This window comes from Cervus canadensis, chromosome 5 (assembly GCF_019320065.1).
Source record: "Cervus canadensis isolate Bull #8, Minnesota chromosome 5, ASM1932006v1, whole genome shotgun sequence".
Classification (NCBI taxonomy): domain Eukaryota; kingdom Metazoa; phylum Chordata; class Mammalia; order Artiodactyla; family Cervidae; genus Cervus; species Cervus canadensis.
Window position 1 is genome coordinate 101,532,491 of NC_057390.1, and position 12,479 is coordinate 101,544,969.

General features: G+C 54.3%; 1 protein-coding gene across 6 annotated transcripts in view; it reads left to right on the forward strand.

Moving 5' to 3' along the window:
• The window catches only part of EHMT1 (euchromatic histone lysine methyltransferase 1), a 106,473-nt gene that overhangs the window by 50,457 nt on the left and 43,537 nt on the right, over positions 1-12,479 (forward strand). For 4 of the 6 annotated variants that reach the window (XM_043470314.1, XM_043470316.1, XM_043470313.1 and 1 more), the window contains 3 exons: positions 3,163-3,343; positions 5,959-6,116; positions 6,235-6,423. In XM_043470314.1, the coding sequence (XP_043326249.1) occupies positions 3,163-3,343; positions 5,959-6,116; positions 6,235-6,423 (528 nt within the window). The remainder of the gene's footprint in view (positions 1-3,162; positions 3,344-5,958; positions 6,117-6,234; positions 6,424-12,479) is intronic. The other 2 variants (XM_043470315.1, XM_043470312.1) reach the window with 2 other exon arrangements.

Here is a 12,479-nt window from a genome sequence, read left to right on the forward strand (position 1 = left end):
TTTAAGTGCCCAGCCATCACCCTGTCATCCCAGAACTTGCTCATCTCCCCAAACTGACCCTCTGTCCCTGCTAGACTCACTTGCTTCCTCTCCCCTCCTCTAGCTCTGTCTCTGCCCCCCGCTCCCCCCCCCCCCCACACCTCTGTATCTCCTGTCTGTCTCAGATCGACAGAATCAGTGCCTGGTCCTTCATAGAAGCAAGTTCAAGTTCAGTCGCTCAGTTGTCTTTGCGACCCCATGGACTGCAGCACATGAGGCTTCACTGTCTATCACCAACTCCTGAAGCTTGCTCAGACTTATGTCCATAGAATCGGTGATGCCATACAATCATCTCATCCTATGTCGTCCCCTTCTCCTCCCTCCTCCAGTCTTTCCCAGCATCAGCGTCTTTTCCAGTGAGTCAGTTCTTGTCATCAGGTGGCCAAAGTATTAGAGTTTCAGCTTCAGCATCAGTCCTTCCGATGAATATTCAGGACTGGTTCTCCTTTAGGATGACTGTTGAACTCTTGCAGGTCCAAGCACTCTAGGAGTTCTTCTCCAACACCACAGTTCAAAAAGGATTCAGTTCTTTGATCAGCTCTTTATAGTCAACCTTCACAATCAGGCAATGGACTACTGGAAAATCATAGCTAATGATTAGAGGGACCTTTGTTTGCCAAATAATGTCCTCTGCTTTAATATGCTGTCTAGGTTGGTCATAGCTTTTCTTCCAAGAGTAAGTATCTTTTAATTTCAGTGGCGCAGTCACTCTGCAGTGATTATTGGGCCCAAGAAAAATCTGTCACTGTTTGTATTTTTCCCCATCTGTTTGCCCAGGGAAGCTATGGGACAAAATGGTCCTTCACACAAGGATGTGTCCTTTGTGTGTCTGGCTTATTCCACTCTGTATCAGGGTCCTCATGAGTGTCTGCTCTGTCTCAGAACATTCCTCCTTTTCAAGGCTGAGGTGATATTCCACTGCATGAGTGTCCATGTACACAAGCCACACACATAGTTGGCTTTATCCACTCTTCCATCGTTGGCCTTGGGCTGCCTCCTCCCTCATCTGCTGTGAACCCAGTTGTACAAAGAGCTCTTCTGGTCTCCGCTTTCGGTTCCTGAGGGTGCGCCCAGAAGTGGGATTGCAGGATCCTCTGCTAGTTCTGTTCAGTCTTTGAGGAGCCTCCACGCTGTTGTCCATGGCGTCAGCGTGTTCTGCCTCCTCCCACGGTGCCCAGAGGTCCCAGGGTCTCCACGTCCTCACCAGCACGTGGTGGGCTCTGTTCGTTTGATAGCAGCCATCCCAGGAGTACGAGGTGGTCCCACTGCAGTTTTGAGTTGTGTCTTCCCGATGACCAGTGACGTTGAGCATCGTTTCATGTGCTTTTTGGCCCTGTGTGTGTCTTCTTCAGAGAAATCTCTGTTCACATGCTTTGCCCACTTTTCAGTCGAGTTCTTTGTTGGGATGTAGAGTTGTTATATATTCTAGACTCGAATCTTCTATCAGATACATGCTTTGCAGATGTTTTCTCCCATTCCGTAGGTTGTCTTCTCATTCTGTTGGTTGTCTTTTGATGCACAGAAATTAAAGTTTTAATTGAAGTATAATTGACTTACAATGTCATATTAGTTTCAAGTATACAGCCTAGTGATTAAATATTTTTATATATTATGAAATGATCACCAGGGTAAGTCTAGTTTACAGTCAGTCACCATGCAGAGTTATTATACAATGTTGTTGACTGTGTTCTGCATGCTGTAGTTACGCCTCTATGATTTACCTATTATATAACTGGAGATTTGTACCTCATAATCCCCTTCACCTATTTTGTCTGTCCTCCCCCATCTCTCCCCCCGTATCTGTGAGTCTGTTTCTGTTTTGTTATGTTTGTTCATTTTTTTTGTTTTTTAGATTCTACATATAAGTGAAATCATGATATTTGTCTTTTCCCCTTATTTCATTTAGTGTAGTACCTCTGTATCCAGAGGTATTGTCGGTATTGTCACCGACAGCAAGGTTTTATTCTTCTTTATGGCCAAGTAATGTTCCATTGTGTGTGTGTTTAAACACCATGTCTTCTCGTCCGTTTGCCTGTTGATGGCATCTGGGTTGCTTGCATGTCTTGGCTGTCATAAACAGCGCTGCAGTGAGCATAGGGGTGCATTTATTTTTGTGAATTGTTATTTTTGGGTTTTTTGGATAAATACCCAGGAGTGGAATTTCTGGGTCATATGGTAGTTCTGTTTTTAATTTTTTGAGGAATCCCCGTAGTGTCTGCACCAGTTGACGTTCCCGTCGATGGGCACTAGGGTTCCATTTTCTACACGTCCTCTCCAGCATTTATTATTTGCCGTCTTTTGATAATGGCCATTCTGACAGACATGAGGGGATATCTCATTGTAGTTTTGACCTATGAGAAATTTTTAATTTTAATAAAGTCTAATTTATCTTTTTTTTCTTCTGTTGCCTGTGCTCTTGTTGTAATGTCCAAGGATTTATCACCAAGTCCAACGCTGTGAAACTTCCGCCTTGTTTTTTCCTGCAAGTTTCCTAGTTGAGGCCTTTGATGCGTTCTGAGTTCATCTCTGTCAGTGGCGAGAGGCGAGGGTGCCCCTGCGTCCCCCTTTGCAGCCGTCTGTCCAGTTTCCCAGCCCCGTGTGTTGAGGGAGTGCTGCCGCTGTGTGTGCGGGAACGTGCGGCTCAGCCGAGTCGGCCGAGGTCGGGCGGTGACTCTCGGGGAGCGTGCGGTGTGGGCGCCGGTCGGGGCCGCTGTTGACCTCGCCCGGGAAGGCTGAGGCCAGGACACCGAGGAAGTGGGTAGAACTCAGCAAAAGAATCTTACGTGTGGCCTGATGCTGTGGCGTGAAACCCCCTGGGGGTGTGACCCGCGTGGAGGGCGCTGCCTCAGAGCTTCCTGGGTGTCTCCCGCGAGTCATACGCGTCACCTGAGCCACAGGCTGGCGAGTGCCCCTGCCGCTTCCCCTGGAGACGCAGACCCTGCTGTCCCCTGTGCCGCCACCGCGCTCCCCCGCGGCTCGGCCCGTCCTCGTGGGGCCTGGGGGAGGCAGCTGGTTCCTGCCGCCGGCCTGCGTGCCACTGCCGCCTGTGTGTCTGTCGGTTGTGCGTCTGTCGGTTGAGGCGGTGCCGCCTGTGTGTCATTGTTGGCTGTCTCTGTTTTGAAGCACGCGGCAAGTAAGGACCCCAGGGAAGGCCGGGACGCGCGCGACCATGAGGAGCCGAAAGAGGAGCTGAGCAGGGGCGCCTCGGAGTTTGCACGCCAGCAGCTTTCACCCCCCTTCCCATCCCTTCACCAGTCGCTACCTCAGAACCAATGCTACGTGGCCACCGCGAAGGCCCAGACAGGTAAGGGGGCTCGCTGCGCTCGCCCGGCCCATGTCACTGCCTCTGCTGGCCTCCAGCTCCCAGACGATGGTCACTGTCAGGCTGATGGTCTGTGTCTGTGGTTCGGTGGGGTGGGTGCTCTAGGTCTGGGGCGGTGGTCAGTTCAGGGGCCGAGTGCTGGGGCCCGGCACGTGGGACGGCCCCTCCTGCGTCGGAGAGGGGCACACCAGGTCTCTGGTGGGCCTTCCTGGAGGGGCGGCTCCTGGGGGGCTGCCGGGGGAGAGCTGTGGAGCCTGCTCCCTCTGGAGACTGGACTTCTTGGGGCAGACGGGCTCTCCGCCAGGCCCTGGGCTCGCGGGTGAGGGGCGACTCAGACTGCAAGAGGCCCTCAGCGCGGGTGGGGGCGTCCTCTTGTTGCTTGTCAGTAGTTTGATTTCAGACCCGAGTCTCTGGAGGGCCCTCTGTTTCACCACGGGCACAGTCACCCCGCGAGGGGCGCTCGCCTCTGACGTCATGGTGGTGGCAGACCTGGGCCCCTTGGTGTGTGCTTGCCACGCGGAGCGCCCTCTCACACAGTCGCCTGGGAGGCACTTCTGGCCAGGCGTTTCCTGCCGTCCCCTGGAGCTCCCCCCGAGGCTCATGTCCTCGCTGCGTCCCCCAGGTGGTGGGGACCCCCGGGTCACCGTCCTGCGTGTCTCGGGAGGTGGGGCCTAAAGGGCTGCGTGATCTGCTTCTCCCCCCTGGCGACGTGGGCGTCTGGGGACATCCGCCGGGACTGACCTCCCAGCGTGGCTTCCCCCTCCCCGTCCCTTCCCGCCTTCCCGTGGAGCTTCTGCTGCAGTGAAGGGCTTCCCTCTCCAGCTGTGCCTCTGTCTCAGCTCGTGGGCCCTCCTGTACGTCTCCCGTCCATCACCGTCATGTCTGCGTTGTCCTGGGTCTGCCTTTCAGGCTGGCTCCTGAGTCCTCTGACATGACCCCCTCGCTTGTGAGGATTTCCTGCCTCTCCCGGTGGACCCGGCCCGTGTTGTGCTTCCTGGTCCTGGGCCTAGCCTTGTCTCCAGGGAGCTCACATTCTGTTTGTTGAAACGCAGTGGTTGTTTAGAACACAGGGTCAATCTGTCTTCCCACCACACCTGGTGTTATTGTTAAATAGTAATAGAGTCTCAGCCAGACAGAGCGGCAGCTCTCTGTGAAACAGCACCCGTGTGTGTGGGGCTCGGCGACAGTGTGAGGAGCTGGTGCTTCTGTTAAGATCTGTTAAGATCGGGGACTTCCTCATGGTCCAGTGGTTAGGATTTGATGCTTTCGCTGCTGAGGGCGCAGGTTCATTCCCTGGTCAGGGAACTGAGATCCTGCAAGCCATGTGGTGCTGGGGGGAGGGGGGAGAGGGGTAGGGGCAGGAAGAGTTCAGATTGTTTCTGTTTGAGCTCTGTCATTTCCTCATCCTTTCAGGACAAGTTCTCTAAGCAGAAACACTTAGACTGTAGTAGTTTCCCATGGGAGTCCTTCCTGCCTTCTCTGCAGGTTGAAGACAGGGCCCCACAGGCTCAGGATTGCGAATGTGGCCTGGTGCCCAGACCCTCCCGCGGTCTGCTGGCCCTGCTTCTCGGGGGGACACAGGTCTTCCCTGCTCTGCCCGTGGCCTTTCTGCGTGTGGCCGTGGCTGATTGTGACGGCACCCATGTGGCCTGGGAGTGGGCGGCCTCTGTCCACCTGGCCCTTCAAACCCGCCTCCCCTCCTTCCTCTGTACCGCCTCCTGTCCGTGTTAGACTTGCCTCGGGACACTCACGATTTCAGGTCGTCCCTTCTTGTTCCCACTTTGAGTTACAGCGGTGAGAGCCCCGGCGGGCCTGTTCAGCCTCATCGCAGGCTGGCAGACTCCAGATCTGCACGAAGTGCACAGGCCGCCTGCCTCCCAAGACAGCTGGGAGGCCTGCTTGGGTCTCGCCTGCGCCCCGTCCTGTGCGTGGATGGCGTCGTATCTCTCGTGCTCCCCGCAGGCCCGCGTGCTGACAGTTCTCGTGTCCTGGCGCCCATGCGCACAGCCGTCTGTTTCTCCAGTGTCTCCTTGCCGTGTTTCGTGGAGCTTAAACATAAGGCGTTTCTCTCAGTCCTTTAGAGGAGCTCCTCCATGTTAAAGCAGTGGTTTTCAGATTTTTTTAGAAAACAATTCTTGAAACTTCTTACAAAAAGAAAACATCATAGGAACCCTCACTCCAAAGCAGTGAGCCTGGGGCTGCCTCGCCCAGAACAGCATCAGTGGCCACAAGCCCTCCCAGCCCCTGCTTGGTCCCGCGACCGCTGCTCTTGCCTGGAAGCCCTGCTCCCACATCGCCCTCCCTCCCTCATGTGCAGGGACAGGGCGCTGAGCTGTTGTGGAGTTCTGACCAAGGACGGAAGGTCCTGGTGACCACGACTTGTCAGGCCCGGCCGGCTTGTGTGTGGCCTCTGCACAGCGTGCTGTTTCCTTGCGAACAGATTGCATGGTCCGTGGTGGGTTTTCTGCTTTCTGTTTGCAACTTACGACACTGTTGTGGGTGCTGATGGTATTTTGGTGATCAGCCTGCCTTTAAAAACATTTGAATGGCATTTCTTTTCTTCTCTTGTCCCCTTTTGACTTTTTTTTTCTTTTTAGCTTGCTTGCCTTTTGTTTTAGCAGCTGCAGTATCTCGGAAGAAAAAGCGAAGAATGGGAACCTATAGCCTGGTTCCTAAGAAAAAGACCAAAGTGTTAAAGCAGAGGACGGTGATTGAGATGTTTAAGAGCATAACTCATTCCACGGGGGGCTCCAAGGTAAGGGGTGTGCCAGGCTGTGGGGGCCCTCTGCCTCTCTGCTCTGCTCCAGGGCAGCCCCCGCCATGCCCACTGGGAGGAGTCAGGGGGTCCCGACGCTGCATCTGCACTGTTCCAGGGTGAGAAGGATCTGAGTGATGGCTCCCTCCATGTGAATGGTGAGAGCCTGGACCTGGACTCGGAGGAGGACGACTCGGAGGAGCTGGACGAGGATGAGGACCAGGGCGGCCCGCCAGCTGCTGCGTTCCCTGCTGAGGATGGCAGGGCCTCCAAGGACGGCATGCTGGCACCTGACCGTAGCCAGAAGGTGGGTGGCACGTACACCCCACCTCAGTCCTGGGTGAGGGGCTAGAGGACATGTGCACTTGGGCCTTAACAAAGCCCTGCTTGCTTGTGGCTGTGATTCTTGGGTTTTGTCTCTGTTGGGTCTTTGGACAGTCTGTTTTCATCAGAGCAGTGCTTGTCTTTCTGGGCAGTACTCCCTGGAGTAAATGTCTTGTCTGTAGGCTCTGGAGTAACAGGAACAGTGTCGTAAATAACTACTCTGCCAGCCATGCTGACCCGGTGCCTGTACAGCCTGCCCATGGCCCTGGCTTAGTGTCCTGGGCGCCCGCCCAGGGTGCGGTCTTCCTGCAGGCGAGGACCCCGTCCTCCTGGTGGGGCGAGTGCCCAGCTGTGACAGGCCTGTGGGGCGGTTCCGTGTGTGGGTGTGCTTGATGAGCTCAGATGTGCAGTGTGGTGGTCCTGGCGGTGCACTGCCCGGGGTAGTGCGGGGGTCCCCACAGGGGCACCGGGAGCAGGCCTGAGCAGAGCAGCTCTTGGCGTTCGGGCCTTCCAGTCAGGGAACAGATGAGTTGGAGGAGGAGCAGCAGCCGTGGCTGAGAGTCAGGCAGATGCAGAGCTGTGGTTTTCCCGTCAGCGCCGTCTGAGGAAACCCTGGGCCATCTTTGTGTAAGACAGACGCCATATCTGACGAGTTACTCTGGACTAAGGGTGGGCAGAGACAATGTGGTGAGTTTCTTGCAACAGTGACTTTTTGAAAGTGAGAGATTTTGTTGATTAGCCTTTTGCACTTGGCAGTAGTGCTGTGGGTATAGATTTTGATGTGTGTGAAGGATTTTCTTTCAGCCTCTGGAGTTCAGGAGTGTCTTGTTGTTCAGTCACTCAGTCATATCCAATTCTTTGTGACCCCATGGACTGCTGCAAGCCAGGCTCCTCTGTCCTCCACTGTCTCCCAGAGTTTGTTCAAATTCATGTCCGTGGAGTTGATGGTGACATCCAACCGTCTCATCCTCTATCAACGACGTGTTGCCCTCAGTCTTTCCCAGCATCAGGGTCTTTTCTAGTGTGTCGGCTCTTTGCATTAGGTGGCCAAAGTATTGGAGCTTTAGCTTCAGCATCAGTCGTTCGAATGAATATTTGGGATTTATTTCCTTTAGGACTGACTGATCTCCTAGCAGTCCAAGGGATTCTCAAACAGCAGCACGGTTCGAAAGCATCAATTCTTCAGCGCCCAGCCTTCTTTATGGTCCAGTGCTCACATCCATACATGACTACTGGAAAAACCGTACCTTTGACTTTATGGACCTTTGTCAGCAAAGTGATATCTCTGCTTTTTAATACCCAGTCTAGGTTTGTCATAGCTTTTCTTCCAAAGAGTAAGCATCTTTTAATTTCATGACTGTATTCACCATCCACAGTGATTTGGGAGCTCAAGAAAATAAAGTCTGCCACTGTTTCCACTTTTTCCCCATCTGTTTGCTGTGAAGTGATGGGATCAGATGCCATGATCTTAGTAGTTTTAAGCCAGCCTTTTTAGTCTCCTCTTTTATCCTCTTCAAGAGGCTCTTTATATCCTCTTTGCATTCTGCCATTTGAGTGGTATCATCTGCATATCTGAGGTTGATATTTCTCCCGGCAGTTTTGATTCTAGCTTGTGAGTGATCTAGCCAAGCATGATGTACTCTGCACATAACTTAAATAAGCAAGATGACAATACATAGCCTTGATGTACTCCTTTCCCAATTTTGAACCAGTCCATTGTCCCATGTCCAGTTCTAACTGTGTTGCTTCTTGACATGCTACAGGTTTCTTAGGAGGCAGGTAAGGTGGTCTGGTGTTCCCATTTCTTGAAGAATTTTCCAGTTTGTTGTGATCCACACAGTCAAAGGCCTTAGTGTAGTCAGTGAAGCAGAAGGAGATGTTCCCTTGTCTTTTTCTAGTATTGCTTAAATTTCAGAATCATTGTAGCCACTTATGCCAGTTCTACTTGTCTAGGAGGTTTTGGGGCAAAATTTTAAATGTTGTCACAGCCCCTGAGGTGTAATTATTCAAAAATAAATTGGTAGAAAATGCGAACACTAGAGATTTAAAGGAAATTTTAAAATCATTTAAGATATCATTTATTATTTTTCCCATCTCCTGTAGAAGCATAGGAGGAAGCAGTTTCCTAGCCCCTGTGTGTGTGTGTGTGTGTGTGTGTGAGAGAGAGAGAGAGAGAAAGTCGCTCAGTCATATCCGACTGTGACCCTAGGGACATAGTGCTTGGAATTCTCCAGGCCAGAATACTGGAGTGGGTAGCCGTTCCCTTCTGCAGGGGATCTTCCCGACCCAAGGATTGAACCCAGGTCTCCCACATTGCAGGCAGATTCTTTACCGGCCGAGCCACAAGGGAAGCCCCTCGAATGGTATTTGGAAGGTGTGCTCTCAGACCTGTGCTCACCGTTGCCTGCAGTGGGATCAGACCCGGGGTGCCCAGGTTCCTCCTCATGCACCATGTACCGCTCTGCGCCCCTCAGCAGGTGCTGTCTGCTCCCCACTCCCCGAGCCATTTCCTGCCTTCACAGGGGACACTCGGGGCATGACCTGCCCCCTGCGGTGGGACGTGGGCATCACCAGGTCACGGGCTGCAGCGCGTGGGGAGGGGCGGGTTTGTGTCTGTGTGTCCCTGCACCTCTGTTTTGTTTCAAGCGGGCCAGGCAGCTCTTCACGGTCACTAGCTGTCAGGCTTTGTTCTGCGACCCCCTTTCTGCCGTCCTGTGGCCTGGGCAGCGTGGGGTGAGTGCGTTGCTGACCGATGGCTTGAGGGGCTCTGCTGTCGGCCTTGGCTGTGACACCAGAGCTGAGGGACACTAAGCTGCTTCTGCGTGATTTCTGGGTTCTGGATTCTAGTTATGACATACAGGCCTTTCTCCTTGGCAATTTTGAATAAATTGATGTAAGCTATCTTTTGTTTTTTCATAGGCTTAGTATTTTATGTGTAATTGTGTGATTCATGTAGAACTTGTGATAAGACGTGAGGTAGAGCCAAAGTAGGTTGCACGCATGGAGAGGAGTCACATCTCAGTGAAGCTCGTTCAGCGGACTGTGAGGCCGGGCTCCGTGCGGCCGGCAGAGTCCTCGGACGGGCGTCGCTTCCCTGGTGACGAGACCGCCTGTGTCACATGCACGCGGCACTTGAATTCGAGTCTGTCTCTGGATTCTCAGTGTTGATGGAAGTTCTCCTCCTCCAGAAAGAATCTAGATACTGAATAACACTGGGTAGATGTTAATACAAACGGGAAAAAATCAAATGAGTATCAAGCTAACAAAAGAATGAGGAAGACAAATAAAAGCGGAATGAAGAAGAAAATGTGGAAAATGAAGTAAGACGGTGGGAGCAGGTCTACACCGGTCAGTGATAGTAACAGACTTCGGTGGGTTTGCGCTCGGCTGTTCAGAGACGGGAGACGAGAGGCACACGGCCGGGCCTGAGACGGGACGTGCGTGAACACCGAGCTCAGTGTCTGTCCGCCAGCCACAGCCACGCCTCAGAGGGATGGGGTAGGGGCTCTTCCCAGGACCTGCTGGGGTCCCGGGGCGGGAGGGAGCTGGAGGCTGTTTCCTGGGGTCCGGCTTGCTGCCACATGGATGGGCTGGGGTGCAGGCCAGCCTGCAGGGCGAGTCCGCGTCGGCCCAGCAAGAGGCACCCCTGTTTCTGAGTGGAGCTGGTTACTCAGTTGTGACTGTGGGATTTACTTGTGGTGTTAGTTCGTTTTTACTGTGTGTGACGGTGTCTGAAGGTGGCCTGGGGTCCCCAAGCCCCTCCGGGGCCATCACGGTTCTGGGGCCGAGCGGGGTCCCCGAGCCCCTCTGGGGCCGTCACGGCTCTGGGGCTTACCTGTACCTGGGGCTCGTTTGGCTTTGTCATTCTCTGCAGAAGTCTCGCTGTGCGTGTGTTCCCAGCCGGCTGTCCCCAAGCCCTTGGCTCTTCTGAGGAGTCTCTAGGGGAGGAGGGATGCTGGGGGCGTTGTGGGGCTGCCCCCTCTAGCCTGGCAGTCACTGTGCTCTGTACCCCCCGGGGGGCCGCACGCCCCACGTGTGCCTCAGGTTGAGCGCGTCCACGCTGCAGTTCTGACTCGCGTTTCCTGGCCTCCGAGAAGGTCAGGGGTGTCCTGGAGCCTTTGCCACGTGGACGCCTTCTCTTGTGAGATGCCTGCCGGGAAGTCAGCTGTTGATCTCTGTGGTTGTCGGTCTTCTTAAAAGAGCGATCTGTAGGCAAGGAGCCCCTGTGCATGCGGCCAGCACGCCGCCCCCTGCTCCTCACTGGTGACCAGTGCTCGGCACCCTGGTCTCAGCACTGGGTGGACGGGGTGGGAGGGTGCGGCTGTCCCCGGCGCTCTGGCCTGCTGGCTGGGTCCCTGCCCCGTGTGGCATCTGCCTGCCGCGGTCCCCCGGGCGCCCATCTGTCTGCGTCCCTCACGGCACTTCTCCAGGCCTCAGCCGGCTGCCGTGTGCGTTCTTGTCCACTGACCCCTACTCCTCCCTTGACAGTCATGTGGCAGGAGTTTCAGAAGTTGTTAATCTGCCCATTTTAGTGGGTAGTTCCATTGCTCACTCTTTTTAAAATAACTATCCAGTGAAATTTAAAGATACTTAAATAAAGCGAACTAAAGATACCAGGAAAAAGTTGTATGTGTTGGTGGAAGTTTTAAACCATCGTGAACATGAGTGAAGAGAAGATGCACATAGCCACTGTCAGGGCCTCCTTGGTGGCTCAGTGATGAAAGAAGCCGCCTGCTGATGCGGGAGACCCCAGTGTGACCCCTGGGTTGGGGTCTGGAGAAGGGAATGGCTACCCACTCCAGGACTCTTGCCTGGGAAACCCCATGGCTAGAGGAGCCTGCTAGGCTACAGTCCATGGGGTCGCAGAGGTAAACACGACTTCGTGACTGAACTGCAGCAGTAGCCTCCATCTTCCCTCACGCGACTGTGCTGAGTTGGTCATTCTTGTTGCAGAGCTGTGAGGTGAAAGCCGGAAGGGAGCATTAATATTTAAAAGGACGAGGGAGAGGGTTCGCTGAGAATATAATCCTCCTCTGAAACGTCTAGGGAGGTCAGCTGAGCAGCCACTGCAGCTGGTCAGCTGAGCGTGGTCCTGCCGGCTGGAGGACGCGCGGGCAGCCTGCCAGCGGGACGCCCAGGATGCCGGCTGGCGTGTACGACCGGGAGGTCAGGACGGCGTGGCCGGGCCTGTGCGCGGGGGCTGCTGCTCCCCCAACGGTCCTGGGGCGGTTTCCGCAGCTGACGATGCGGAACACAGAGCCAGTGTCACCCCAGGGTTCGCTGTCATCCTGTAACACCGCCGGAGTCTCTAGCAGTAAACTGAACCAGAGATGTCTGAGACCTGTGAGGGGAGAGTCGTACAGCTTTGCTGAGAGAGGTTTAAAGAAACATACGTTCATGGAATGACCATAGTTTGTCTGAATGAGAGGATCCCTTGTGTAATTTCCCTTGCCCCATGTTATCCTTAAGCTCATCAGAATCCTCATAGGACCTTCGGTGGGGCCAGCTGATGTGGGGGTGTCATGGCGGGGACAGGGGCGGGGTTGGCAGGATGGGGCTCGGTGGGGCCGTGCAGGCACCATGCGGGGCAGCTGCCCACCCTGCCGTCCGTCTACAGCGCGGCAGTTTGCTGTCGGAGCTGGGCTTCCAGCTGGGGGCGGAGGCCGTGACCTTCTCGGTGGGCGTCACTGGGATGATTGGCGGCAGAGTGGAGGCCGATGAGCCGTGGGTCACGGGGCTCAGAAGACATGGGCTCCTTTCCAGACACACGGGGTGGTGGTCTCACGGCTCTGAACACACTCAGACCACTGGCTGTGTACAAGGGTAGGTGAATGATAAATCAGAGAAGCTGTTACTTAAGAGAGCAAATTCCAGAAGATTTAAAATGTCCACACAGGGATTTCCCTGGGAGGCCAATAGTTAAGACTCTGTGCTTCCAGGGTGGGGACCAGTGTTCATTCCCTGCTTGGGAACCAAGGCACCGCATGCCATGTAGTGCAGCCAAAAGTTAAGAAAAAGTTAACACAAAATATTCAACTG